The 27,558-nt window shown below is 49.6% G+C and overlaps 2 protein-coding genes across 8 annotated transcripts in view; one reads left to right on the top strand and one right to left on the bottom strand.

The window, feature by feature from the left end:
• Positions 1–440: 440 nt before the first annotated feature.
• Positions 441–26,490, top strand: GYG2 (glycogenin 2). 7 transcript variants are annotated; one of them, XM_019956045.2, is made up of 11 exons: positions 441–561; positions 1,384–1,534; positions 6,199–6,340; positions 8,193–8,367; positions 11,354–11,516; positions 11,746–11,872; positions 13,208–13,430; positions 16,229–16,399; positions 20,807–20,911; positions 22,409–22,516; positions 23,630–26,490. In XM_019956045.2, exons 2-11 carry the CDS (start codon positions 1,528–1,530, stop codon positions 23,789–23,791), a joined length of 1,383 nt encoding a protein of 460 aa, XP_019811604.2. In that variant the 5' UTR covers positions 441–561; positions 1,384–1,527; the 3' UTR covers positions 23,792–26,490. The 7 variants fall into 7 exon arrangements, with proteins under 7 accessions (XP_019811604.2, XP_070640095.1, XP_070640096.1 ...); XM_019956043.2 differs by lacking the exon at positions 441–561 and adding an exon at positions 599–829; XM_070783993.1 differs by lacking the exon at positions 441–561 and adding an exon at positions 849–971.
• ARSD (arylsulfatase D) overlaps positions 25,732–27,558 on the bottom strand; it is a 20,945-nt gene continuing 19,118 nt past the window's right edge. Inside the window, exon 10 of the mRNA XM_070783984.1 lies at positions 25,732–27,022. Within this exon, the coding sequence (XP_070640085.1) occupies positions 26,892–27,022 (131 nt within the window). The 3' untranslated portion in view covers positions 25,732–26,891. The remainder of the gene's footprint in view (positions 27,023–27,558) is intronic.

The raw sequence follows: 27,558 nt of genomic DNA, 5'->3' as shown, positions 1-27,558 counted from the left end.
AGGCACGCAGGAACTCATTCATTCATTCACTCAGGCATGTACAGGGGAACTCATTCATTCACTCAGGTCTGCACACAGGAACTCATTCACTCAGGCACGCACTCGGGAGTTCATTTATTCATTCACTCAGGCCTGCACGAGGGAACTCATTCATTCCTTCACTCGGGCACACATGGAACTCACTCATTCATTCACTCAGGGACGCACTCGGGAGCTCATCCATTCATTCACTCAGGCCTGCACGCGGGAACTCATTCATTCATTCTCTCGGGCATGCATTCACTCATAACTGTGTTCTCCCCTTCGTCTACTCAGGTTCATCCGCCCGCATTACGCTTCTCTCCATCACCGAGTCTGATCAGTCCCTCCCTCCTGCGCCCAAGCACCGTGCACGCCGCACGCACCCACGCACTGTCCACGCCCCGCGCGCACTCCTCCTCCGCTCACCACACGTTCCCGCCGTACGATCACGTTTCCAGCGTGGCCTCTGCCCCGGGCCGCGCGCTGGCCTGGGGCCCTGAGGCCAGTGCAAACATTGACTTTGGGGGCGGCGTGTTAAAGGTTAGAGGTTTTAGAGCCAGGACGCCCCAGACGCCTGGATTCCGCGGGGAGGGGCCCGAGGGAGCGGGGCGGGGAGTCCGAGGTGCCCGCCTCCAGGCACTCCCTTCCGAGGGGCCTCAGCCGGGGCACCAGGCCCGGCGCGCGGCTGGGGCGGGCCGTGCAGGAGACCCCCGCCCGGGGGCGGAGCTGACCGTCTGGAGAGCCGCCCATCTTTGGGCCGCGCGCCGCCCCGCCCACCCGGGCCAGCAACTACGGGAGCGTGGAGAAGGTGGGGGGCGCCGCCGGCGATCCGGGGCCGGGGAGGGGGGCGCAGGCCTGGGCCGGGGCTGCCCCAGCGCATCACGTGGGGGCGGCCTGGGCGCGGCGGAGACCGGAGCTCCCGGAGCTCGGAGGAGGAGCGGGCCGCGGGGGTGTGGAAGGCTCGGGGGTGGGAGGTGTAGGAAGCTTCCGGAGGCGTGGTGGCAGCCTGGGCGCCCGAGGGGAGGGGGCACCCGGGAGCGGATTTGGGGCGCACTTGGGCTGCTGGAGCGCAGAGACTCAGAGAGGGGCGGGGCGCAGGGCTAGACACGCGGTGAAAGGAGTGATCGGGTGGGGGGCGCAGCGAGGCCGCTGAAGTCTCGGCCGTGGATGGGGGTGTGTGCGGGCGGGGGGCGCCTGGAGCCTGTGCCGGGCGCGGCGGGGGGACCCTGAGGACACCCGGGGGCGCCCCGGCGGCGGGAGGGCCCGCGGCTGCCCCTGCGCGCGGCGGAGACGTGGGCTGACTCGGGAGGGGCCGGGGCGTGGGGCGGTGCGGGTATCCGGAACGCCCAGCTGTCTCCGCAGGCCTTGAACTCGGAGCGGGTGGGGCCCCTGGAGACGCAGCCGACGCCTCCGCTCGGCTGGGCGGCTGGAGCCCGGGAGAGAGGCAGCCCGCCGCGCCTGGGCGCCCTCGGCCACGTGGTGCCCATCGCGCGCTGCGCCCACACCATGCCTGGTAAGCGGAGAACCCTCCTGGCGGCCAGCCTCCGTAGCCTGGGTGAGATGGACTGCGCTGGGGGCGGGGGGACCCCCACCTCCCCGCTGTGCCCGCACAAAGTGGTCCCCAAACTCTTCAGCGCCCACCATGCTGTATCCGCCCAGCCCCTCGCTCACCCCGGGGGCTGGAGAGCTTGGTGACCTTTGGTGCGACTGGCGAGACAGTGGGTCTCAGCGGCTGGGAAGGGCTGAGCTTTAGGGACATGTGTGGCTGTTGTTCAGTGGCTCAGTCGTGTCTGACTCTTGGCGACTCCACGGACTGCAGCGCGCCAGGCCTCCCTGTCCATCACCATCTGCCCGAGTTTGCTCAAATTCACATCCGTTGAGTCTGTGCTGCCATCCAAGGGGCTCGTCCTGGGTCGCCCCCTTCTCCTCCTGCCCTCAAAAACAGATGGTCGAGGGGCACTGAGATTTGGTAATTTTCCTTCTGTGAAAGCTTAGCCCTTGGAGGTTGGGCGGACCATTTTCTTGGCAGGCACGGAACTGTGTGAGAGGCTTACCGATGTGCAAAACCATGGGAAGTTCGCGGTCGTAAAACTCTGGGAACACAGAGCGTCTTTGGTCCTCAGCAAGATCAGACCAGAGACAGAGTTGCTTATTCCCGTATAAAGATCTGGGGTTAATCCCCGCTGCAGGGCAGCAGGCTGCCTTTGGTGGGATGGCTGGGACTGTGGTGAGCCCTGACTCCCAAGGGCTTCAACTGCATCCTCTCCGCCTGCCCTCGGGTTGGCGGGGACATCCATTTGGGACAGTGGACCTCAGAGGCTTAGAAATGGGATGATAAAATGTAGCCTTCACCCATGGGAAAGATGTCTGTCCTGTTCTGTTTGTTTGGGTTTTTTTGTGTGTCTGGGGAAGAGGGCTGGTTTGGCCAGCTCACCCGGCATGTGGGATTTTGCCTTGCTGACTACGAGTGGAATCTGGGCCCCCAGCAGGGAGAGCTTGACATCCTAACTGCTTCCCCGCATACATGCCAAGTGTCTGAGTCGTAACCGACTCTTTGCTCCCATGGACCGTAGCCCTGCCAGGCTCCTCTGTCCATGGGGATTCTCCAGGCAAGAATACCAGAGTGGGTTGCCATTCCCTTCTCCAGGGGATCTTCCCGGACCAGGGATTGAACCCCCATCTCCTGCATTGGCAGGCGAATTCCTTACCACTGAGCCACCTGGGGAGCCACACCTAACCACTTGCCTGCTGGGAAATTCCCGCCTGTTCCTGTTTTTTTTTTGTTGTTCTTTTTATCATGAAGACAATCTCTACTTGCACCCAAGTCAGGCCTGATCATTCATGAGAGCATTAACAACAACAAAAAAAAGTTTCAGGTTGCTTTTTATTCAGAGGAGCGATTTGGTAATAAGTCGCCAGGCGGCTTCTCAACTGTTTCCCACCTCTGTGCCTTAGAGAGGCAAAGTTGTTTGGGCCGATTTCCTGCTGTAGGCTGCAAGGTTCTGTTGATGTGTGTTCCAGGGAGCGGCTTGGAGCTCTCCAAAAAAAAAAAAATACGCGTTTTCTGGAAACCGGCGAGGGTCTGTATAAATGGTAGCATTCAGGAGGGACGTTCGGACACATGGCCGTCGGGCTGGGCAGCGTGCTGGAGAGACCCCACTGGGGATTCAGCGCTCTCAGCCGGGAACAAAACACGCCTTTGAGTGAAAGAGGAGGGCCCCCCCACCCCGCCAAGGAAGCCAGGGGTGTTATTTTGGGGGAGTGGTTGTTAGGTGGGTGGAAGGGGAAGGAGGCGAGGAATCGGAGTAAACATTTCTTCCCGACCCCTCATAAAACCAGCAGCTGCCGCTGTCTGCAGGGTGAAGTAGACTTTGGGAGATGTATTTTTTTTTTCTTTTTCATCCTGGGGTTGGAGGACAGCCACCAGTCCTGTTTGTGTTCCATGCCAGACGTCCCCACCCTCACACCCCGTCAAGTGGAAACTCGGCCTTTCAGCGTGGCTGCGTACGTGCTCAGTGGCTCAGTCATGTCCAACTCTTTGCTACCCCACGGACTGTAGCTGGCCAGGCTCCTCTGTCCGTGGAATTCTGCAGGCAAGAATACTGGAGGGGGTTGCCATGCCCTCCTCCAGGGGATCTTCCCCACCCAGGGATCGAACCCATGTCTCTTATGACTCCTGCATTGGCAGGCGGGTTCTTTACCACCAGCGCCACCTGCCAAGCCCTAAATAGGTGGATAGATAGATGTTGTTAATATTAATAGATAATAATAGATGCACAGAGCATACATAAATATAGGTTATAGCTAAGTAGATGATAAATACGTGGATAGATAGATGTCATTAATATTAATAGATAATGATAAGATGCATAGAGGATACGTGGGTATCAAGATATGTAAGTAAGTAGATATATAGATGGACAAAGAAAGGTAAAGAAAGTGAAGTCCCTCAGTCGTGTCCGACTCTTTGCGACCCCCTGGACTGTAGCCCACCAGGCTCCTCCGTCCATGGGATTTTTCCAGGCAAGACTACTGGAGTGGGGTGCCATTTCCTAGACGGATGTTATTAATGTTAATAGATGATGATAGCTAGGTAGATGATTAGATAGACAGCCATCTCTGGAGCTGCAGACGCATTCTGAGTTTTCCCTGTCAGTAATAACTCATGGCCGAGATGCCAGGAATCCTCATCTTCTCCTTAATCCAAGAAGAACCCCAGCCAGGGGTAGACAGGAGGCCCTTGGGCAGGTGGGCACTCACCCCAGCAGAATGTCAAGGTTAAAACAGGAAAACGGGCCCAGGAATGCTGGGTCCTGCGATTCTTTCCGGGGTGACTTTGTCTTTGGAGGCGGGGAGGGCGCGGGGGCCCCAGGGGAGCGCCATCTGGCCTTTGAGAACTGAGCTGTGTGTGTTCCAGCCCCAGACCAAACGCTGCGAATGTTAATTTCTGTTGCCAGCTCGGGAGCCAAGGCCCGGATCTCCTGATCCCCTTGGTTTCGTCCTGTCGGCCAGGACGAAATCAGAATCAAGCGGTTTAAAATTCCCTGTGAACGTCCACATCACGCATTCTTCGAACTTGGAACCGCCGTCAGTCTCATCAGCTGTTGGAGTTTCTTTCCCTGCTGCGGAGACCCTGGGGAAACAGGGGATTTTTGGTGAATGAAACAGTCTTCCTTTCTCTTCTGAAGCCCGTCTCCTTGGCTTCATACACCCTTGAGTTGAAGTCTTGCCAACGACTGGGGTGTGTGCGATTTAACTAATGGGTCTGGCGGTTCCCTTTTGAGAGCCCGGTTCTTTTGGCAAAGTGGGGGGGAATCCTCGTGGTAACTCGGATCAATCCGAGTGTTGTTTCTACCTTGGCTTTGTGTTCACCCGAGACCTAAAAGTTTTGGGTGAGTTTTTGAGACTTGAATGGAGAATCAAATAAGCAGTCTGAGCTAGGCACGTGTGTCGTTCTGGAGCAAAAGGAAATTTTATTTTTTCAACTGAAGGATGGTTAATTTACAATATCGTGTTGTTTTCAGCAAAGTGATTCAGTTATAAATATGCACGAAAGTGGAAAATTCTTGTTGGGCTTTCCAGGTGGTGCTAGTGGTAAAGAATCTGCCTGCCAGTGCAGGAGACCTGGGCTTGATTCCTGAGTCAGGAAGATCCCCTGGAGAAGGAAATGGCAACCCACTCCAGTATTCTTGCCTCGAGAATCCCAGGGACAGAGGAGCCTGGTGGGCTACAGTCCATGGGGTCGCAAGAATTGGACATGGCTGAGCATATATTCATATATATATTGTGTATATGTCTATATCTAGATATACTTGGTTATAGATGTTTTTATACATATATGTATATATTCGTATATTTTAATTTTTATATATGTGTGTATTTTTTTTATTTTGGAGATAAGGGCATGGCGTGTGAGATCTTAGATCCCCAGACCAGGGATTGAAGCCATGTCCCCTGCAAAGCGAAGAATATAGTCTTAACTGCTGGACTACTAGGGAAGTCCCTCCGTATTCTTTTTTTTTTTAATTCTTTTCCATTATAGGTTATTAGAAGATATAGAGTTCCCTGTGCTGTACAGTAGGTCTTTGTTGCTTGTTTATTTTATATGCAGTGTCTGTTTGTATATAAGCAGAATATATGGTTAAAATTTCCTGGTGTATATAAACAGATACAGTGTATAAACTTAGATCTGTTCATCAGCACCAGGAAATTTTAATCACACTTTGCTTGACTTAGTCTCATATTTAGTGTTTCCTGCGTGCATGTGGGTTTTCTTTTCTTTTTGAAGAATTTTCTTTTTTAATTTTTCAATGAAAGAATGCACGTGAAATGTCCCTGAAGCGTATTTTGGAATATGCACGCATGCGTGCTAAGTCGCCTCAGTCGTGCCTGACTCTTCACGACCCCGTGGATTGTCCTCCGTCCATGGGATTCTCTGGGCAAGAACACTGGAGTGGGGGGCCACGCCCTCCTCCAGGGGATCTTCCCCACCCAGGGATCGAACCCGCGTCTCTCACGTCTGCTGAATGGGCAGGCGGGTTCTTCACCACTGGCGCCAGCTGGGAAAGTCTTGTCCAGTCCCGGTCGTGAAGCTCGAGAGAGTCAGAGGTGGCGCTCAGCCGCACCGCTGAGCCCTGAGGCCGGGCGGGAACGTAACCCGGCTGTCCCCGTCCACAGTGTCCGACCAGGCGTTTGTCACGCTGGCCACCAACGACGTCTACTGCCAGGGGGCCCTGGTGCTGGGGCAGTCGCTGCGGGAGCACAGGGCCACCCGGAGGCTGGTGGTGCTCGTCACGCCTCAGGTGTCCAACCCGCTCAGGTAAGACTCGCGCACGCACACCCGGCTCTGCAGACCGTAGAAGCTGGGGGAGGTTCTGGGCCGTGGTCCGTGAGCTCGGACCGGCGCACACGTGGTGGGGCTGGGATGCTTGCAGAAGGGCTTGCGGTTGTTACTAGAGGAAGGGGTCCTGTTTCAGAATCCTGACACGCAACGCCACGCGTGTGTAGAGTAGCTCCTTGCCTCAAATATGGGGATCCACGTCATTGATTCGGGGGCGGGGGGGCGTGGGGGACTTGAGGAGCGACCGTCCCACTAGTCCACATGCATGCACACTCCTTAAGTCGTGTGACAATCTCTGCGACCCCCGTGGACTGTAACCTGCCAGGCTCCTCTGTCCATGGGATTCTCCAGGCAAGAACACTGGAGTGGGTAGCCATTGCCTCCTCCAGGCGACCTTCCCAACCTCGGGATGGAACCGGTGTCTTCTGCATAAGCAGGTGGGTTCTTTACCATTGAGACATCTGGGAAGCCCACATCGTGAGCTAAGTTCAAGCATTTTTATTTTCCTTACATTTTTATTGAAATATAGCTGAGAGACTGAGGCAAAATCTGACAGACTGGGGTGGGGCATGTACCTGAGCTATTATGTGACAGAAAGATGAACGTTGGAAGGGAAAATCTGATAGAAACTAGGGGGTTCTGAGGCAAATTCTGACAGACACTCAGGGGTTCTGACATAAAATCTGACGTAAACTAAGGGGTTCTGAGGTAAAATCTGACACACGAGGTTCTGAGGTAAAATCTGGCAGGACACAGAGGGTTCAGGGGTACAATCTGACAGAAACATGGAACTTCTGGGGTGAGATCTGACAGAAAGATGAACATTCTAAGGTAAAATCTGATAGAAACGAGGGGGTTCTGAGGCAAATTCTGACAGACACTCAGGGGTTCTGACATAAAATCTGACAGAAACTAAGGGGTTCTGAGGTAAAATCTGACACACGAGGTTCTGAGGTAAAATCTGGCAGGACACAGAGGGTTCAGGGGTACAATCTGACAGAAACATGGAACTTCTGGGGTGAGATCTGACAGAAAGATGAACATTCTAAGGTAAAATCTGATAGAAACGAGGGGGTTCTGAGGCAAATTCTGACAGACACTCAGGGGTTCTGACATAAAATCTGACAGAAACGATGGGGTTCTGAGGAAAATCTGACAGGACATAGTGGGTTCAGGGGTAAAATCTGACAGAAACATGAACCTTCTGGGGTGAGATCTGACAGAAAGATGAACATTGTAAGGTAAAATCTGACAGAAGCTAGAGGTCTCTGTGGTGAAATCTGACATAAAGTAGGGGTTTCTTAGGCAAAAATCTGACAGCCAATAGGAGGATCTGAGATAAAAATCTGACAGAAGGAGTTTCTGAGATGAAATCTGGCAGGAAGAAGGAACTTCTGAGGTAAAATTTGACAGAAAGACAGTCTTTCTGAGGTAAAATGCTTGCAGAAAAAAATCTTGTTTTTTTCCCCCAACTTCCTGGTTGGCATTAGTTGTAAAGAAGCTGCCTGCCATTGGAGGAGACATAAGCAATGTAGGTTCAATCCCTGGGTTTGGAAGATCCCCTGGAGGAGAAAATGGCAACCCACTCCAGTATCCTCGGTGGAGAATCCCATGGACAGAGGAGCCTGATGGGCTGCAGTCCATGGTGTCACCAAGAGAGGGACACGACTGAGCACGTATATTTGTACAAAGATTTTTATCCCTCCAGAACCTTTTAGAGAAAACCACTTCAGCATATACTCCCACAAAATGAAATGTGAGCACCAAGGGACAGAGTATCTTGTGTGAAACAGTCTCCTGGTCTCCTAGAACTCGGCCTGTCTTTTCCCAGGGTTATCCTCTCAAGGGTGTTCGATGAGGTCATCGAGGTGAACCTAATAGACAGTGCGGACTACGTCCACCTGGCCTTTCTGAAGAGACCTGACCTCGGGATCACCCTCACCAAGCTCCACTGCTGGACGCTCACCCGTTACAGCAAATGCGTCTTCCTGGATGCAGACACACTGGTGAGTGTGCAGGAGGGGGAGGTCCAGACCTTCTGCCTGGCGAGGAGCCGCCCACTCAAAGATCACGCCCCTCTCTCCATCAGCAGGCTGCTAGCCCGTGCTGGTGGGTCCCCACCTGTTGAGCTCCTTTAATGGACCGGAACCTGGTGGTCCAGAGTCGACGATAAGGAAGTAAAGGATGGAAAGAGGCTGATATTCCTTGGTTTACACAGAAAGCCAATAAATCCCCTGACACGGGGCTTGCTCTGTTCACAAAGCCCTCAGGCGCCCTCTCGATGGGGGGAAGGTGCAGAGCCCCTTCTCGAGAGGGTCTTAGAAGCCCAGGCAGGAAAGTGAACTCAGAGAGCCTCTGCGCTCCAGGGGATCAGCCTGAAAAAGAGAGGGAAAGAAAGAGAGAAAGAAAGACGTGGAGACCAGAGCTCTGATGGAGCAAAGGTGTTTTATTCAACATTGTGTATGTATTTATACTGTCTTCCCTTGTGGCTCAGAGGTTAAAGCGTCTGCCTGCAATGCGGGAGACCCAGGTTCGATCCCTGGGTCGGGAAGATCCCCTGGAGCAGGAAATGGCAACCCACTCCAGTATTCTTGCCTGGAGAATCCCATGAACGGAGGAGCCTGGTAGGCTACAGTCCACGGGATTGCAAAGAGTCAGACACGACTGAGGGACTTCACTTCATTTATACTGTCTTACACGATAGCTATTTTCAGCAGAGATAAAATCAAAACTTACAAGTTATCAATAAAACATGAGGTCACCCATATGAAAGAGAGAGTTGTAAATAACCACTTGTACCATATGGTTCATAAGAAGGAAGAGGGTGCTTATCACTGTATGGAAAAACTAACGAAGGAAATGCCTGGATTTCTTAGTCCCAGGAGAGGCTTGCCTCCCCTCTTAATTCCTGAATATTCAGGAATTAATAAGGAACAGAGGATTCCCGACAGATAGAAAGCAGCACACAGGAAGCCTCCTGTTAAATGCTTCCTGACACCCACCGGGTAATGTTCATCTCTACTACCAACATTTAGTCAGTCAACATCGGGTAGAAGACACCCAATAGTGTTGCTGAGAACACTGGGTTAGTTGAAGGCCTGTTCCTTCCCTAGGACGAGTGATTTCATTATGTCATCTGCACAAAATAAAATATTGGAAAAATACTCTTCTTTGATTGTACCGTGAATTATACAGTCCTGGTGGGACTGGAAACCTGGCTTCTTAGGCTATAGCATCTCCACTGTAGTCATCTGGGGTAGTGACCCTCGGTGTTGGAGCCGAGGTCAGGTACTTTCAGAAACAGCCATTGGAATGCTGAAATGTGAAATGAGACTGGAGTGTTGGAGATCCATTCTGGGTTGTCTTGGTTGTGCAAAGGTGGTCTAGGAAGATGGAGGTGTGGAGAGGAAAATTAGAACACAGGAACAATCAGAGTAATATTTTTTTTTCCCAAACAGAGCACAATTTATAAAGCCAATAGGTGTGCTGGAGAGGAGTACTGTTAGTGGTCAAGCTCTCGCAGGCTGATATGCTATTGACTTGCAAACCTCCGTGTTTGTGGATTTCCAGTCTCATAGGTCATGTTTGCTGGATAGAAGAGAATAAATACAATTAAGAGCAATACAGTTAAGAGCATATCATCAATATACTGGGGCTTCCCTGGTGACTCAGACGGTAAAGAATATTCCTGCAGTGCAGGAGACCCAGGTTCGATCCCTGGGTTGGGAAGATCCCCTGGAGAAGGAAATGACAACCCACTCCAGTACTCTTGCCTGGAGAATCCCATGGACAGAAGAGCCTGGTGGGCTACAGTCCATGGGGTTGCAAAGAGTCTGGCACAACTGAGCGACTAACACATCAATGTACTGACTTGCAAACCACTATGTTCATGGATTTCCAGGCTTACTGGTTACATTTGCTAGATGAAAGAGAATAAATACAATTAGTTAAATGTTTAAGTGTTCCACAGAGGATCTTAAGAACCTGGAGATGATAATTTTGCTTAATAGATGGTGTTGCTTCAATGGTGTCTCTTGAAATGAAACCAGGGAGCAATCTGATACACACATTCTTCTCTTTGGAATATAAGCCTCAAAGAAGAGGGTCACTCAAAAATTCGGTATAACTGTCCCATCACAGACCATTGTCTGGTTCATCATGAAGTTCCTGTTGCATTTCTCACTTGTATGTTAATACATGACTGACCGGGGAATTTTTGCAGAAAGTAATGCCTGTGGATGGTGATTTGTTAAGTAAGTGAATACCAAAACACTTCCATCAGGAATGTTCGGGTAACAGAAGACGTGGTTTGATCTCTTGGGAAGATCCCCTGGAGAAGACCATGGCAACCCACTCCAGTATTCTTGCCTGGAGAACCCCATGGACAGAGGAGCCTGGTGGGCTACAGTCTATGGGGGCTCAAAGAGTTGGGCACGACTTGGTGACTAAGCAACCACAAGCTTCCAGGCAAATTCCCTTTTGTGATAAACTTGTCCTGGTCTGCATGTTTCCTGGGAGCTAAACAAAGGAATTTTAGCTTAAGGCTCATTCCATTGGAGGCAGGCAGTTCCTGGAGACAAGAGATGGGCCATTGTGTAGCATTTAAGCTCAAGTGCAACATCCCTTTAGGGATATGTGTGCTCAGTCCTGTCTGACTCTTTGTGACCCCATGAACTGCAGCCCCCAGGCTCCTCTGTCCATGGGATTCTCCAGGCAAGACGACTGGAGTGGGTCGCCATTTCCTTCTCCAGGGGATCTTCCCAACCCAGGGGATCGAACCCATGTCACGTCTCCTGCGTCTGCTGCATTGGCAGATCGGTTGTTTCCCCCCGAGCCACCTGGGAAGCCATCTGCTTCATCCCTTTAGTGATGAACTTGTAGCAGAAGCAGTTGAGCACAGAAGTTCAAGTCACAGACACAGATTCAATATGGAGTCAGACTGGTTCTCTCCCGTCACGTCGTACGGGGGGGCCCCACGCTCTGTCTCCCCAGGTGCTGTCCAACATCGATGAGCTGTTCGACAGGAGGGAGTTTTCTGCGGCCCCGGATCCCGGGTGGCCGGATTGCTTCAATAGCGGGGTGTTTGTCTTCCAACCCTCGCTGGAGACACACAGCCTCTTGTTACAGCACGCCACCGACCACGGCAGCTTTGATGGTACGTTGAGGGGCAGCTGGACGTTTGTGGACCGGAGTGGGGCTGTGGCCATCCCTTTGACCTACCGGCACTTCCTCCCCGCCACCTCGAATCTGTGAATAGCAAGTTAAAGATGGGGATTGAGGGACTTGCCTGCTGGTCCGGTGGCTAAGACGCCAAGCTCCCAGTGCAGGGGGCGAAAACTATACCATTCGTTATTCACTTCTTTGGCTATGCTTTAACTCTCTAGGGGCAGACCAAGGCTTGCTGAACAGTTTCTTCAGTAACTGGTCCACCGCCGACATCCAGAGGCACTTGCCCTTCATCTATAACTTGAGCAGCAACACCACGTACACCTACAGTCCTGCTTTTAAACAGTGAGTTTCATAAGTAGTTATACTTTATGAAAAAATGTCATAGATGTGTCCCTTTTTACACATTTTAAAAATAATAGGTTTTATATATAGTTTCAGTTAGATTTTCTTATAAAATATGAAAGGTATAGCTATAACTACAAATTTTTTGAAAATGTAGTTATTATGTAGAGTATATATATTTTTATTAATTCATTTTTTTATTGAAGGATAACTGCTTTCAGATTCTTATTGTTTTCTGTCAAACCTCAATATGAATTATGAGTATAAGGGCTTCCCTGGTGACTCACACGGTAAAGCATCTGCCTGCCAGTGCCGGAGATGCACGTTCCACCCCTGGGTTGGGAAGATCCCCTGGAGAAGGGAATGGCAACCCACTCCAGTCTCCGTGCCTGGAGAATCCCATGGACAGAGGAGCCCGACGGGCTACAGTCCATGGAGTCGCAAAGAGTTGGACGCTAAATAACCAGGGATGGAACCCACACTTCCTGCGTTAGAATGCAAAATACTAACTCCTGGACCATCAGGAGAGTCCCAGAGTGGGCACAGTGGGCCATACAGAACACACAGATCTCTGGGGAGAATATGATATCAAAATTTCATAAGAAAGCAATGAATTAAGAAAAAAATGTTTTCAAAGCTGTGAGGTTGGTGCGAGTGGCGATAACAATCAGTTCAGTTCAGTTCAGTCGCTCAGTCGTGTCCAACTCTTTGCGACCCCATGAATCGCAGCACGCCAGGCCTCCCTGTCCATCACCAACTCCCGGAGTCCACTCAGACTCAACGTCCATCGAGTCAGTGATGCCATCCAGCCATCTCATCCTCTGTCGTCCCCTTCTCCTCCTACCCCCAATCACTCCCAGCATCAGAGTCTTTTCCAATGAGTCAACTCTTCGCATGATAACCATAAAAAGACAAAAATGAAGAGGGGAAAATTTCCCGTCTTGCCCAAGATGCCAGTTTTCAGGTCTGCAGCTTTCATTCTCTGCTATGAAATCTATTTTTTAAAAAATCTGTCATCGTTTTCAGGGTGAGATGATTTGGGCTACGAAACCACCCACCTTTCTAAGACTCCTGATTTATTCTTTCTGTTGTGGGGAGCATCCCAGTGGGTTCTGATTATGTTTCTTGGTCTACAGAAATATGAAAGACTGCCAACGTGGACTGACTGTAAACAATTTTTCTTTTTCAATGCAAGTCTAAGTGGCTGTCACGAGAGGATCATCCCTGAGCCGTCGAGGTGCATCTTACTGTCTGTGACGAGTCCTGCGGTGATCACTGGCTTTCTTTTTTTTTTTTTTTTAACTTTATTAATTTTTGTCTGTGTTTCTTCCTCAGATTTGGCTCCAGTGCGAAGGTGGTCCACTTTCTGGGGTCCTCAAAGCCTTGGAACTACAAGTACAATCCCCAGACGGGCTCCATTTTGGAGGAGGGCTCCGGGCGGGCCGACCAGCATCAGACGTCCTTCCTTAACCAGTGGTGGGGAATTTACCACCGTAGCATCTTGCCCCTTTGTGAAGATATCCGGAACAAGGACCACCACTCTCCCCCAGGTCACACGGTAAGGTCCTGAAACCCCAGAGTTGAAACCGGGGATTAGAAACAGACAGAAACCAGGGATCAGTTCTCTATGATCTACACTTGGGCATTTTCTTCAAAGGCAGACTCCCCACGTTCTTGTGTTGAATCTCTTCTCATTGTTAATTTTTTTTTTTTTAAAGACAGATATAGGATGTGTGTGAGTCGCTCAGTCGTGTCCGACTCTCTACGACCCCATGGACTGTAGCCTGGCAGGCTCCTCCGTCCATGGGATTTCCCAGGCAAGGATACTGGAGTGGGTTGCCATTTCGTTCTCCAAGATATAGGCTATTATAAGCAATCACCAAGTTACATTAAAAAAAAAAAAATCTGTCAATGTTTCAGAGGCAGATTTTCTAGGTAAATTTTTGTTTTTTATAATACACTACATTTTTATTTCCAAGAAAGGCACTTTCAAAGGGGTACTTGAAGGATGTTGCGTCTTTAACCTATCGGCCACTTTTGTGCTGATCAAGTCCATTAAAAATTTGACAACTGTAAATGCATTTTTGTTTCTAATATCCAAATACTTATTTTCTTATTTTAACTATGAGCCTCTTTCTGAGAAGAAGAAGTTGGACTTCAAATTATAACATAGTTCTACAACCTCACAAATAGTTTTCAGTTAAATTAGGGTGTTGGCTCTTGGACAGTTCTCCATTCCAATAAAGTAAATTACATCCCCCCCCAAAAACATCAAGTGGTAACCAATTTGCATAATATAATTGTATCAAATACCATGTTATATACCTAAAACTTACACAATATTATATATTAATTATATCTCAAGACAGTTTGGGGGAAAAACAAAGAAAAATATAAAAACCTTTCCCTTTAGAAGAGAACAAAAAAATCTGTCAAGGACTACAGTCATGGCAGAAATAAGAATTTTTAAGTTCAATTTTAAAAAATATTTATATATGTGGTCGCACCAGGTCTTCGCTGGGGCATGTGGTTATCTAGTTCTCCGCCCAGGGATCAAACCGGAGTCCCCGCTCACGGGAAGCCCAGAGTCTTAACCACTGCACCCCCAGGGAAGTTCAGGAAGAGTACACCGTTTATAGACATGTTTATTTAAAAATGAGGGAATTAGAAGATATTAAATAATGCCGACGCACACCAGAAAGGAATTAGACGAGGAAAGATGCGTTATTTCACCCCAAGAAATAAAGGCCATAGTTGGAGGTTAAGGACCCGCCAAAGCTTTAGATCCTGCACCACTGTCATCTGTATGCATGCCCTGTATTTCATGTAGGAAGATGCTGAAAGAGGCGGGCCTTTTTTTTCTTTTTTTTTGGTGCAAAATCGTGAATGTTTCATGAGCAGAACTGTGGCTGCGGTTTACCGAAATGACGCAGAAATAATCATTTAAATTAGCCGGCTTCATCAGGGAAAGAGCCACTCATTGATTAAGTGGCTGGAAATGACTGATTATAGATGTCATTGGAGCGGGCATTCTCCACTTGCTGTCCTTGATTGAAGAGGCCGTTGAAGGCGGTGTCTGAAGAGGGCTTTTCAGGTTCTGGAATGGGCACCCATTTGATTTTTTTTTTAAACTATAATGCTGCACGCTCTCCGTACTGGAGTTTTTGCAGTGAATTTCAACAGGCAGACAAAAGACCTTTTAAGGTAAGGTCCCAGGAAATTATATTTCTCGGTTTGTTTTTAACGGGAACATTTACTGGTACAGTGTAGTCCAGTGTCTGCAAATACATGCATTGGGACCTTGAAAAGAATTCACTTTTTAGTGTTTTTACTGCAGTTTTTTTTGGTGGAGCTGGGTGCTACTTTGCAGTCAGAACCAAAACTTTCTTGCAACATCTCAGATGGTCCAGTGGTTAAGAAGGTCCATTCACCTTCCAATGCAGAGGGCAGGGGTTTGATCCCTGGTCGGGGAACTAAGACTCCCCATGCTGTGCATTGTGGCCAAAAGATTGAGGAGAAGAGAAAAAAAAAAACTTTCTCTGACCATTGGAGACAATCAAATAGGAGTTTATTCAGACCTTGTCGCTGATAGCAAAGTGCTGTTCCTTTCTGCCAAGCAGTCTGCTTAGGCTGTCTTTTTTTTTTTTAATGGAGTCGCTCAGTTCTGTCAGACTCTTTGCGACCCCATGGACTGTAGCCCACCAGGCTCCTCTGTCCGTGAGATTCTCCAGGCAAGAATACTGGAATGGGTTGCTATTCCCTTCTCCGAGGGATCTTCCCAACCCAGGGTTGGAACCCCGTCTCTTGCATTGCAGGCGAGTTCTTTGCTGCTGGGTACTGGGTTGTATATGAAGAAAGATAAAGCAGATTCAGGTGGTTCTAAGAAATGAAACATTGAGAGCCATGTGGGGAGCCTGTGCCATGGGGTCCTTCTTACCTAGAGCAATAATGTGAATGTGGATGTTAGTGAGATTGGCAGAAAGGTCAGGAGTCCCTTGGACTGCAAGGAGATCCAACCAGTCCATCCTAAAGGAGATCAGTCCTGAATATTCATTGGAAAGACTGATGCTGAAGCTGAAGCTCTAATACTTTGGCCACCTGATGGGAAGAACTGCCTCATTGGGAAAGACCCCGATGCTGGGAAAGACTGAAGGTGGGAGGAGAAGGGGACAACAGAGGATGAGATGGTTGGATGGCATCGCCCACTCGATGGACATGAGTTTGAGCAAGCTCTGGGAGATGGTGAATGACAGGGAGGCCTGGCGTGCTGCGGTCCACGGGGTCGCAGAGAGTGGGACACGACTGAGCGACTGAACAACACGGGCAACTTTGCTGAGTGTGAACGTTTTCACGCAGGCTCACCTCGGAGGCGCTGGGGTGCCGTGTTCCAGTGCAGCGGCCTCGGCAGAGGGGTCGTGTGCGAATCCAGCAGAGGGGCCCAGGCAGGCTTGCTCTGCTGACGCCTCGGAGAGGATCATGGGGGTGGAGGAAGACATCCCTTCTCTTGCAGCGTGCCCTTCGGAAGAGGTCAGTCCGTTTGCTCTGCACAGGGGTGGTGGAGGCGCAGTCTCACTGGTTACCATGGAGACGGGGGATGCTCCCTGGAACCCCCGGGGACGTGGGGCGTGGGGAGGAGGATGGGAGGAACCCGTCTTCAGGTTGCTCTGGCACCAGTGTGAAAGGGTCTGTCACCCAGTCACGTCCGAGGAGTGCATCTAGCTTGTCTATGCAGGTGGTACTGGAAGCCGGTCCTGATTAATCTCTGGCCTCAGCCCCAAAGTGTGAGATCAGAGTCTGGCTCCTCCAGCCCGAGCTGTGTGAGCTCAGACAAGTTGTGCCAACCTCTCTGGGCGCCTGTCAGCTCATCTGAGTGATAATAATAATACCGCTGTCTCACAAAAGGGTGGTGAGGCTGTTGTTGTCCAGCCGGTCCGTCATGGCCGACTCTCTGCAACCCCATGGGCTGTAGCCCGCCAGGCTCCTCTGTCCGCGGGATTCTCCAGGCAAGAAGACTGCAGTGGGTTGCCTTGCCCTCCAGCAGGGGATCGTCCCGAGCCAGGGATCGAACCCGCCTCTCTTAAGTCTCCTGCACTGGCAGACCGGTTCTTTACGACAGCCGCCTGGGAAGCCCCGTAACAATGCTCTCATGGTTTCAGCGGCAGAGGGTGGGGACTCAGGCATTCACATACATGCATCCATTCTCCCCCAAACTCCCCTCCCATCCAGGCTGCCACATAAAAGCCATTTTCAAGCCCCTCTGTCTCTCGCGAGACTTAGCATGACTTCACTGATGGGGGTGGGATTTGGGGGCCCCATGGAAAGGACGTTGTCCTTTCCGGTATCTCGCGAATAGCTTTCCGGGGTCTGTTTCTCGCTTATGGTAAGACAATGGACGTTTCGATTTTAGCCGACGTTTCTATGGGACGTTTCTCTTCTGTAACTTTAACATGGGATCAGTGATGGGCAGGCAACTTCCGTGCATTAGCAATTTTTGAGTTGTGAATTCATAGCCACCCAAACAAATTGAAAAAAAGAAAAAGACACCGGTTTGCACCATGGAGGTGGCTGGGAAGTGAGCTTATTTCTAATTTTTTTTTTTTTTTCATTTCTTCTGCTGTACCCTGGGGTTTTCCCAGCACCTGCCTCTGGGCCCAGGAAACGCCTCATGTGGGTTAAGCAGAAGGCGTCCGCCTTGCAGGAATGTGAACACTCTGTGGATTAAGCCCTTAGGTTCCTGTAGAACCGCCTCCCTGCTCTGCCAGCAGGAGCCACCCCCGCAGTGGGAATTTAAAATAAGAAAAACTGAAGTGTACTCGATTTACCACACTGTGGTGAGTCTCGAGTGTCCAGCAGAGTGCTTCAGTCATTTATTTTTTTTCAGATTGTTTTCCATGACAGGTTACATTACAACATACTGAATATAATAACCTCTGCCATACAGGAGGTCCTTTGCGTCCGGGTTTTTGATAAGAGTCGGCAAACATTTAAATCGCGTTAAGTGTTTGACAGTCAGACTCTATGGGGAATCTCTCAGAAATAAATAAATGAAAGGAAATAATTATATAAATGATTATATACTTTAAATAATAAATATAAGTATTAATATAAATGTATTATATTAATGTATTAACATAATTAGAAATAAAATATAATTTTATATTTATAAATAAAAACAAATACAATATAAAGTAATGTAAATATACTGCTGCTACTGCTAAGTCTCGTCAGTCGTATCCGACTCTGCGTGACCCCATAGACGGCAGCCCACCAGGCTCCCCCGCCCCTGGGATTCTCCAGGCAAGAACACTGGAGTGGGCTGACATTTCCCTCTCCAATGCATCAAAGTGAAAAGCGAAAGTGAAGTCGCTCAGTCGTGTCGGACCCTCAGCGACCCCATGGACTGCAGCGCACCAGGCTCCTCTGTCCATGGGATTTTCCAGGCAAGAGTACTGGAGTGGAGTGCCATTGCCTTCTCCTAATGTAAATATAGATAAATATAAATAATATATTTATATTATAATTCAATATAGTATTCATCAATATATTAATATGATTAACAAATTAATCTATACAAACATAATTTATATAAATAATATAGTATAATTGATCAATGTAATTAAACTATATTAATTATAAAACATTAATAATATAGTCATATCGATATATTATAAACAAACATAAATAAAATAGAAATCATTTTATTCAAATGAGTATAAATTAATATGAATATATGTTATATTAATATATTAATGTAAATAAATAAAATTAAAAAATAAAAAAACTTTCCAACTGCAATGGTTAGTTTTATGAGTCAAGCTGAGCAGAGTAACAGATGCACAGATAGCTGGTGAAACATTATTTCGGGTTGTGTTTCTGGAAGAGATTAGCATTTAAGGAAGTGTCTATCAGGACTTCCCTGATGGTCTAGTGGTTAGGACTCCCTGGTTTCAGTGCAGAGGACCCTGGGTTCAATCCCTGGGTGGGGAGATCCTGCATGTTGTGAGGCGTGGCCGGAAAAAAAAACAAAACACAAGAAAGAAAGTCTGTATTGACCATTTTCCGATGGGCACGTGTGTCTAAAATTGAGAAAGTCACGGCCCTTCTATATGTGAACGTCACTCAGTCGAGTCCGAAAGTAAATAAAATAAAAAATGTTTAAAAAATAAACTTTGGGGTAAGAAGTGGGCAGAAGACCTAACTAAACATTGAGGTCCCAAGAAGACATGAAAGTGAAATTTGCTCAGTCGTGTCCGACACTTTGAGACCCCACGGACTTCACAGTCCATGGAATTCTCCAGCCCAGAATGCTGGAGTGCACGGCCTTTACTTTCTCCAGGGTGTCTGCCCGACCCAGGGATGGAACCCGGGTCTCCCGCATTGCAGGCGGATTCTTTACCAGCTGAGCCACCAGGGAAGCCCAAGAATACTGGAGTGTGTAGCCGTTCCCTTCTCCAGCAGATCTTCCCAACCCAGGGATTGAATCCGGGTCTCCTGCATTGCAGGCAGATTCTTAACCAGCTGACCTATAAGGAAGGTGTCCTTTTTACCGTGTATGTGGCTATATTTCATTATTTTACACTCCAAGATCATCTTTCTGGAGAAGGGAATAGCAACCCACTCCGGTATTCTTGCCTGGAGAATCCCATGGATAGAGGAGCCTCGCAGGCTGCAGTCCATGGGGTCACAAAGAGTCAGACGCAACTTAGGGACCGAACAACACAGCAGACGTCTTTGCAATTAATTTTTCTGCTTTGCTGCCATCTACTGACCATCGAGTGAATGACCCACGCTGGGTTCTTTAGGGAATTTGGAACCCAAATTGGCAACCCCTCACTGCCCTCCCCCCAAAAAAGAGAGAGAGGTTATTTTCATAAATCCTGTAAATATGCAAGAGACAGGTCTGGAATGCTTATTTCAGCAGCCTTTGTATGGCCGACTTTCTGCGACCCCGTGGACTGTAGCCCGCCAGGCTCCTCTGTCCATGGGATTCTGCAGGCAAGAATACTGGAATGGGTCACCATGCCCTCCTCCAGGGGATCTTCCCGACCCAAGGATTGAGGCCACATGGCCTGCATTGCAGGGGGATTCTTTACAGTCTGAGCCACCAGGGAAGCCCAAGAATACTGGAGTGTGTAGCCGTGCCCTCCTCCAGGGGACCTTCCTCACCCAGGGATGGAAACCAGGTCTCCTGCAGCTGCTGCCTTCCTGGCAGATTCTTTACTGTTGAGCCCCCACGAAAGTCCCAGCCCCAGTACACGCAGGTCAGCTTCTGGTCTGCGTCACGGCCAGCCGACGAAGTCATCTAATGACCCAGGATTCCTGCCGTTCCTCTGCTCCATGCCCTTCCAAAGCGGCTCCTTGAGAAACAGTTTTCGCTTCCACGCTGAAGCCACCCAATGATGCTCGTGACGTGTTCAGTTGTCTCCTGCCCGCTGGGATGGTCTTCGCCATGTGCCACCCCGGGTAGAGTCGAGAAGAGCCGCTTGCATGGTTTTCTGTGGGTTTTGTCTTCCTGTGGCGTTCCAGCTGAAATCAGAAGAGGTCCTCATGGGACGGGACCTTCACCCGACCTGTGGGGACACGGGAGAAAAACTGTCTGCCACCTGACCACCCAGTCTGAGTCGCTGATGCCACCCAGCCATCTCATCCTCTGTCGTCCCCTTCTCCCGCCTTCAATCTTTCCCAGCATCAGGGCCTTTTCCAATGAGTCAGCTCTTCTTATTAGCTGGCCAAAGGATTGGAGTTTCAACTTCAGCCTCAGTCCTTCCAATGAATATTCAGGACTGACTTCCTTTAGGATGGACTGGTTTGAACCTCCTTGACCGGCTTCTAGTCCGGCTGTATTTGTACTCGTGGAGGCAGACGAACGCAGATGAGGCATTTTTCGTTATCTGCATGAAGTATTGTCCTAACTTTGCTTTTTTTTGTTTTTAGACGGTAGGTTGGCGGGAAATAGAGACTCGAGCTGAAGTGCGACGCAACGTGTTTTCAGCACCCTCCCCCCAGTTTGCAGACCTCTCAGAGATCCAAACCAGTTCGGTATAACTCGCTTCCTTTTTTTTTTTTGAAATGGCTGTACCGCGCAACACAGGGGATCTGAGTTCCCTCAGCAGGGATCAAACACACAGCGCCTGCAGGGGCAGACTTTTTTTCTTTTTAAAAAAATTTTTTTATTATTATTATTTTTTTTTACTTTACAATCTTCTTAAACGGCGCCTGTTTCTGTTTGCCTATGTCGGTTGGCCACCAAAGGAGACGCCCCACGTGTTTCTCCTCTATCCCGTGACATTTCTGAATGGTTTCCCCCTGGTGGTGGTCATGAATCGCTTTACTTTCCAGGTGGATAAGACACCTGGGTTTTTGCCCGCCTGAATCCCTGAGGTTCTCTTCTATCTTGCTTTAGGAAGAAATAGAAAAGTGTTAGACGTTCAGTCGTGCCCCCGACTCTTTGCGACCCCATGGACTGCAGCCCACCAGGCTCCTCTGTCCATGGGATTCTCCAGGCAAGATTACTGGAGTGGGCTGCCATGCCTTCCTCCACGGGATCTTCCCGACCCAGGGATGAAACCCGAGTCTTTTATGTCTCCTGCGCTGGCAGGCAGATTCTTTACCACTGAGCCTCCAGGGAAGCCCATACATATACACGGACCTATTTCAGATTCTTTGGCCAGGTAGGTCATTACAGAGTACTGAGCAGAGGTCCCTGTGCTGTCCAGCAGGTCCTTGCTGGTTCTCCATGTTGAACACAGCAGTGTGTCCATGTCCATCCCAGACTCCCTGACTATCCCTTCCCCATCCTTCCCCCTGGGAACCCTAAGGTTATTATAGCGTATTGAGCAGAGTGCCCTGTGCTGGTCATCAGGTCCTTCTTAGTTATCTATTTTATATATAGCATCAATAGTGTATATATGTCAATCCCAATCTCCTCATTTGAAAGATTAACCCTTACATCACATAACAAATGTCAGCCTCTCGCCTTTTGCAAAAAGTAACAGGGAGAAGTTCAGAGTAGTAAACCACACCAAATGACTTTAAAAAATTGTTTTTGTTGTTTGTTTATTGACTGTGCTGTGCAGCTTGTGAGATTTGAGTTTCCCCATCAGAAATTGAGCCAGGGCCCTCGGCAGTGAAATTGAGGAGTTCCAACCAGTGAACCGGGGCTCAGTGGGTAAAGAATCCGCCTGCAACGCAGGAGACACAGGTTGGATCCTTGGGTCGGGAAGATCCCCTGGAGAAGGGAACGGCAACCCACTCCAGTATTCTCACCTGGAGAATTCCATGGACAGAGGAGCCTGGCAGGCTACAGTCCATGGGGTCGCAAAGAGCAGAACACGAATGATTGACTAAACCGCCGCCATACTACCCACTGGACCACTGGGGCGGAGTGGTTGCCCTAAATTGCTTACTTTTTTTTTTCTTTTTTTTGCACAAACCATTTGTTTGATCCTAAGGAGAAAGAGTTCTCTGTCGTTCTGGTTCAGGCTGTGGTTCTGGGAAGCCCCCTGCAGACTAACGATGCAATGATTCTGTTTGCAGCGGCGGGCGGAGAAGGCGGGAGGTGCCCCACCCGAGGACGCCTTGGAACCCAGCCGGGAGCCCCCTGCGGATGTCAGCAGGGACCCCAGTCCCCAGGACGCTCTGGAGGTGGTGTCCCCTGTCCCAACCGTTCACCTCGTGCAGCTCCCATGATGGGCGCTGTGGGCTCTTGCAGCAGCCAGCTGTGTACACGCACGGGCCTTACCGAGGTTTCAGCCTTGCTTGTTGAGATGAGAACCTTCATCTCCCGCTGTCTCGGATTCACCTGGCTTTTCTCTGGCCTTTGCCCTTGGCGGGCAGTACACCCGCTTTCCTGTCCTCAGCTCTGATCATCCCGCCTGTTTTCTCTTGCAACGCTGTTCTGCAGGGGCTGGGCTGTGTTTTCTGCACCCTGAGCTTGGGAGGTGATGCATAGACATAAAACCTGGGAAATTTGAGGGGTGGGGGGGGGGTGTTTTGATCTAATCAAGCATGCATGGATTTCTTCTTGCAGAAGTAAATGAAAGATGCTTTCTTCCTAAGTCTACCTCTTACGGACGCTCTGGTCTTACATTTCAGTCGCTCTGATGATGCATTTAAGGAAGTGGATGGCTCATGTCTCTAATACGATGTAGTAACACTTTTGTTGCTGGTGCTGTTGTCCAGTCGCTAAGTCGTGTGCACGCCCTGCAGCACGCCAGGGGTTTCCTTGCAGTGACGACCGACAATAGTGAAGAAAAGGGGTGTCCTTCACCATTTCCCAGCGTGTGCCCAAACTCAGGTCCATCGAGTGATGTCCACTCAGTGATGCCATCCAACCATCTCGTCCTCTGTTGCCCCCTTCTCCTCCTGCCCTCAGTCTTTCCCAGCATCAGGGTGTTTTCTTATGAGTCGGCTCTTCACATCAGATGGCCAAAGTATCGGACCTTCAGCTTCAGCATCAGTCGTTCCCAGTGAATATTCAGGGTTGATAATAGTCGGAGGAAATCTAGCTCAAGAGCTGACTCATGGCTGGGCGGAGGATAAAATTGGTATTGATGTTTTTTGTTGTGCCTTTGTCTGCAGAGGCCGCTGTAACAAAAAAAGACCACAGTCTGGGTGGCTTCTGAATAACATGAAATGTTACTTCTCACAGCTCTGGAGGTTGGGTGTCCAAGTTTCAGGCACCAGCAGGTCTGGGGTCTGGTGAGAACCCCTCTTCCTGGCTCACAAGCGTCTCCCTGTGGGCTTGTCTTTCCCCAGGTGGACCTGACCATTTCCGTCTCCCAGATCTCCATCGAAGAGAAGCTCAAGGTCCTGAGTCCCGAGGAGGAGCGGAGGAAGTGGGAGGAGGGACGGATGGATTACCTGGGGAAGGACGCCTTCGCCCGCATTCAGGAAAAGCTGGACCGCTTCCTGCAGTGACCACACTGTTCTGACGAGCGGTCCTGTTCCATCAACGTCCCAACGTTCCGAGGAGGAGCTCTTCACCCACGTGCCTCTGTTTACGGTCCACCCACCTGAGTGCCTTCTGCCCACCCTGTGGTCCATCCAAAACCCAGCTTGAAGCCCCGTGTGACCCAAGCTCCCCACGCCTCTCAGGCTTCCCCAGGGACGTCCTGTCTCCTTTATGTCTTGTTAGCAAATCACTGAGGATGGTGCCTGCAGCCATGAAATTAAAACACACTTTCTCCTTGGAAGAACAGCTTTGACCAACCTAGACAGCGTATTAAAAAGCAGAGACATCACTTTGCCCACAAAAGTCCGTCTAAGTCAAAGCTATGGTTTTTCCAGTAGTCATGTATGGATGTGAGAGTTGGACCATAAAGAAGGCTGAGCGCCAAATTGATGCATTGAATGATGGTGTTGGAGAAGACTCTTGAGAGTCCCTTGGACTGCAAGGAGATCCAACCAGTCCATCCTAAAGGAAATCAGTCCTGAATATTCATTGGAAAGACTGATGCTGAAGCTGAAGCTCTAATACTTTGGCCGCCTAATGGGAAGAGCTGACTCATTGGAAAAGACCCTGATGCTGGGAAAGATTGAAGGCAGGAGGAGAAGGGGATGACAGAGGATGAGATGGTTGGATGCCATCACTGACTCGATGGACATGAGTTTGGGTAAACTCCAGGAGTTGGTGATGGACAGGGAGGCCTGGCGTGCTGCAGTCCATGGGGTCGCAAAGAGTCAGACACGACTGAACAAGTGAACAACAGCAGCGAAAGAGAACATGAGTATAGCTTTCTGGTCCACCCTGGGTCTCTGGACTTGCTTGAAGGAGCTCAGGATTTTCTCCTGGACTGATAAAACCACATCCGTCCTCTGTAGGATTAGCTTGAAGCACTGCAGAGCTTCAAACGCATAGCACTCAGAAAGGTACTGAGGTCCCTGAGAACCTTCCAGAATGATTAAGTCCTTTTCTTGAAGATGGGGTCAACGTTCGGATGTCTTGAGTGTGACTGTGGTGTGAATTTTGCCAAGAGTGGCTGACAGACACCACGGCTGTGCTTTCTCTTCTGCAGAAATACTCAGGGGGACTTCAAAGTGTCTTGACATAGTCCCCATGGCGACACGTCAGAAATATTTGGAAGGAGATTCTAGCTGGCTTGGGAGAGATGACCTCTTCCAAACTGGTTTACCTACTGGTGTAGAAGACGTCCCAGATGGCGCTAGTGGTAAAGAACTCTCCTGCTAACGCAGGAGATATGGGTTCGATCCCTGGGTCCGGAAGATCCCCTGGAGAAGGAAATGGCAACCCACTCCAGTTTTTTTTCTTTTTTTCCATTTTGAACTTTTTATTTTGTATTAGGATGTAGCCGACCAACAATGTTATGATGGTTTCAGATGGACAGTGAAGGGACTCAGCCTGACACATAGGGGTATCCATTCTCCCCCAAACTCCCCTCCCATCCAGGCTGCCACGTGGCACTGAGCACGCAGGAATAAGCACCCAGGGTTTACGCCCAAGGGTCATGTGCTCATGGCGACTGGATCTGGGGAGGCTGTTTCTCTGGAGGCGAATCCGCGAGGGGTCGAGGACACTGGACTGCCCTTGGCTGGGTCTCACTACCTCACCTCACAGCTGCACTCGAGGGCCTCGGTGAGCCAATGCAACTCAGCTATGTGGGGACAATCCTCTGTTTTGTGACCCTAGACGCTGTAATTCCACGGGAAAGCCTTACTTCAGAAGCATCCAAGTTCTGGAAATGAATGCAGTGTGTCAGACCCTCTCAGGGAGTCAGTGTTTGTGGCCACCGCAAGGATAATTAAAGCCAGGTGTCAGCTGCTGTCCTAAGAGGAGGAGATGCTGGCCACCACAAAGATGATTAAAGCCGGACATGGGTCGCTGTACTAAAGACAAGATGTGGGTTTTAAATGTTTGAGTGGTTTATTTATAGCTTCCCCAGGTGGCTGAGTGGTAAAGAATCTGCAGGAGGTCTCAGGTTTGATCCCTGGCTAGGGCAGATCCTTGGGAGGAGGAACTGGCAACCCACTCCAGTGTTATTGCCTGGAGAATCCCGTGGACAGAGGAGCCTGGGGGGCTACAGTCCATGAGGTCGCAGAGTCAGACATCACTGAATGGCTGAGTACGTCCTATTGAAAATTGTGACATGGGTTTGTAAGAAGGTTGAGAGGGCTTTGTTTAAATCCACGTGGGATCCGAGTGGACTTCTGGGGTTTGTTGTAGCGTTTGCTGTGAGAGGCTCCCACTTTGGAGGGGCTTTTATTTCTTCTCTGTGGATGAATGATCTGGCGTCTTGGTTGGTTTCCTACATATGATGCTTCAGGGCCTACTACCAAAGAGCCGTGGGGACGAACTCCTTGGGTGGGCTGGGTGGGGGGCAGGTGGTGGTTGCCAACCATCACAGTAATCCCTTAGGCTTGTTTTGGGGAAACATGATGTTGGACTGTAAGATACAAAAGGCCAATTCTATGTCCATGAGAGGAGAACCCCGGATGGTGAACATCGGAGTCCAGCTTCTCCGAAGAGGACCCTCCGTACGAATGCTCCAACAGCTCACTGGCTTCAAGTCTAGACTCAACTCGGATCTCTCTCCCATATTATGAAGTCTGTCCGTCTGGATGAAGGCTAGCGCATGGCAATTAAAATCCTAGGACGGCAACGCGGTCTCCTTCTTGGGTTTTTGGATGTGTTCTGAGTCTTCAGAACGCCATTTATAGGAATGTGACTGGCTTCGTTTGTCTTACTATCAATTAAAATAACCAAATGGGTTTTTCAGAATTGATAGTAACCTAAATGGGAAGGAAATCCAAAAGAACAGGGGATACATGTATTCATTGCTCAGTCACGAAGTCGTGTCTGAGTCTCTGTGACCCCATGGATTGCAGCACGACAGGCTTCCCTGTCCTTCACCATCTCCCAGAGTTTGCTTCAACTCATGTCTGTTGAGTCGGTGATGCCATCCAACCATCTCATCCTCTGTCTCCCTTTTCTGATCTCAATCTTTCCTAGTATCAGGGTCTTTTCCAGTGAGTTGGCTCTTCCCATTAGGTGGCCAAAGTATTAGAGCGTCAGCTTCAGCATCCGTCCTTCCAGTGAATATTCAGGGTTGATTTCCTTTAGGATGGACTGGTTGTATCTCCCTGCAGTCCAAGGGACTCGTATAGCTGATTGACTTTGCTGTACGGTAGAAACTAAACACCAAAAATAAAAATAATTTTTTAACTTAAGAAAACGTAGCGGTGGGCTGACCCAAGAATACGTTGCTAATGGTAGAAACAAAGGTGGGATTTGGTGTCATGTAGACACGGCCTGTGGGTGAGGATGGACATTCAGAACATAGAACAAGGTGAATTAACATACAGCATGGTGATCAAAGCTAATGAGAGAGTAGATTTAAAAATTTCTCATCACCGAAAAGAGAGGGTAGCTGATACGATGGCGGTGTCAGCTAACGTTTGGTGATGACCCTTTGGTGACATGCCAGCCATGGGACTCTCCAGGCAAGAATACTGGAATGGGTTGCCACGCCCTCCTCCAGCGGATCTTTCTGACTCAGGGATCCAACCCACATCTCCTGAATTGGCAGGTGGATTTCTTACCAGTAGCGCCACCCCTTTATACGTATTTGAGATCTTTGTGTTGCAACCGTAAATTTACACCATGGAGTATGTCAGTTACACCTCTATGAATCTGGGAAAAGGAACTTCCCTGGTCGTCCACTGATTAA

Source organism: Bos indicus, chromosome X, assembly GCF_029378745.1.
Source record: "Bos indicus isolate NIAB-ARS_2022 breed Sahiwal x Tharparkar chromosome X, NIAB-ARS_B.indTharparkar_mat_pri_1.0, whole genome shotgun sequence".
Classification (NCBI taxonomy): Eukaryota; Metazoa; Chordata; class Mammalia; order Artiodactyla; family Bovidae; genus Bos; species Bos indicus.
This window is presented reverse-complemented; position numbering and strand designations above follow the sequence as displayed.

What these genes read in the sequence shown, in the direction of transcription:
- GYG2 (XM_019956045.2), top strand. An exon ending in TCCTGGATGCAGACACACTG is followed by an intron (nt 8,368 to 11,353) that starts GTGAGTGTGCAG and finishes CTGTCTCCCCAG; the next exon opens with GTGCTGTCCAACATCGATGA. An exon ending in ACTCTCCCCCAGGTCACACG is followed by an intron (nt 13,431 to 16,228) that starts GTAAGGTCCTGA and finishes GTTTTCACGCAG; the next exon opens with GCTCACCTCGGAGGCGCTGG.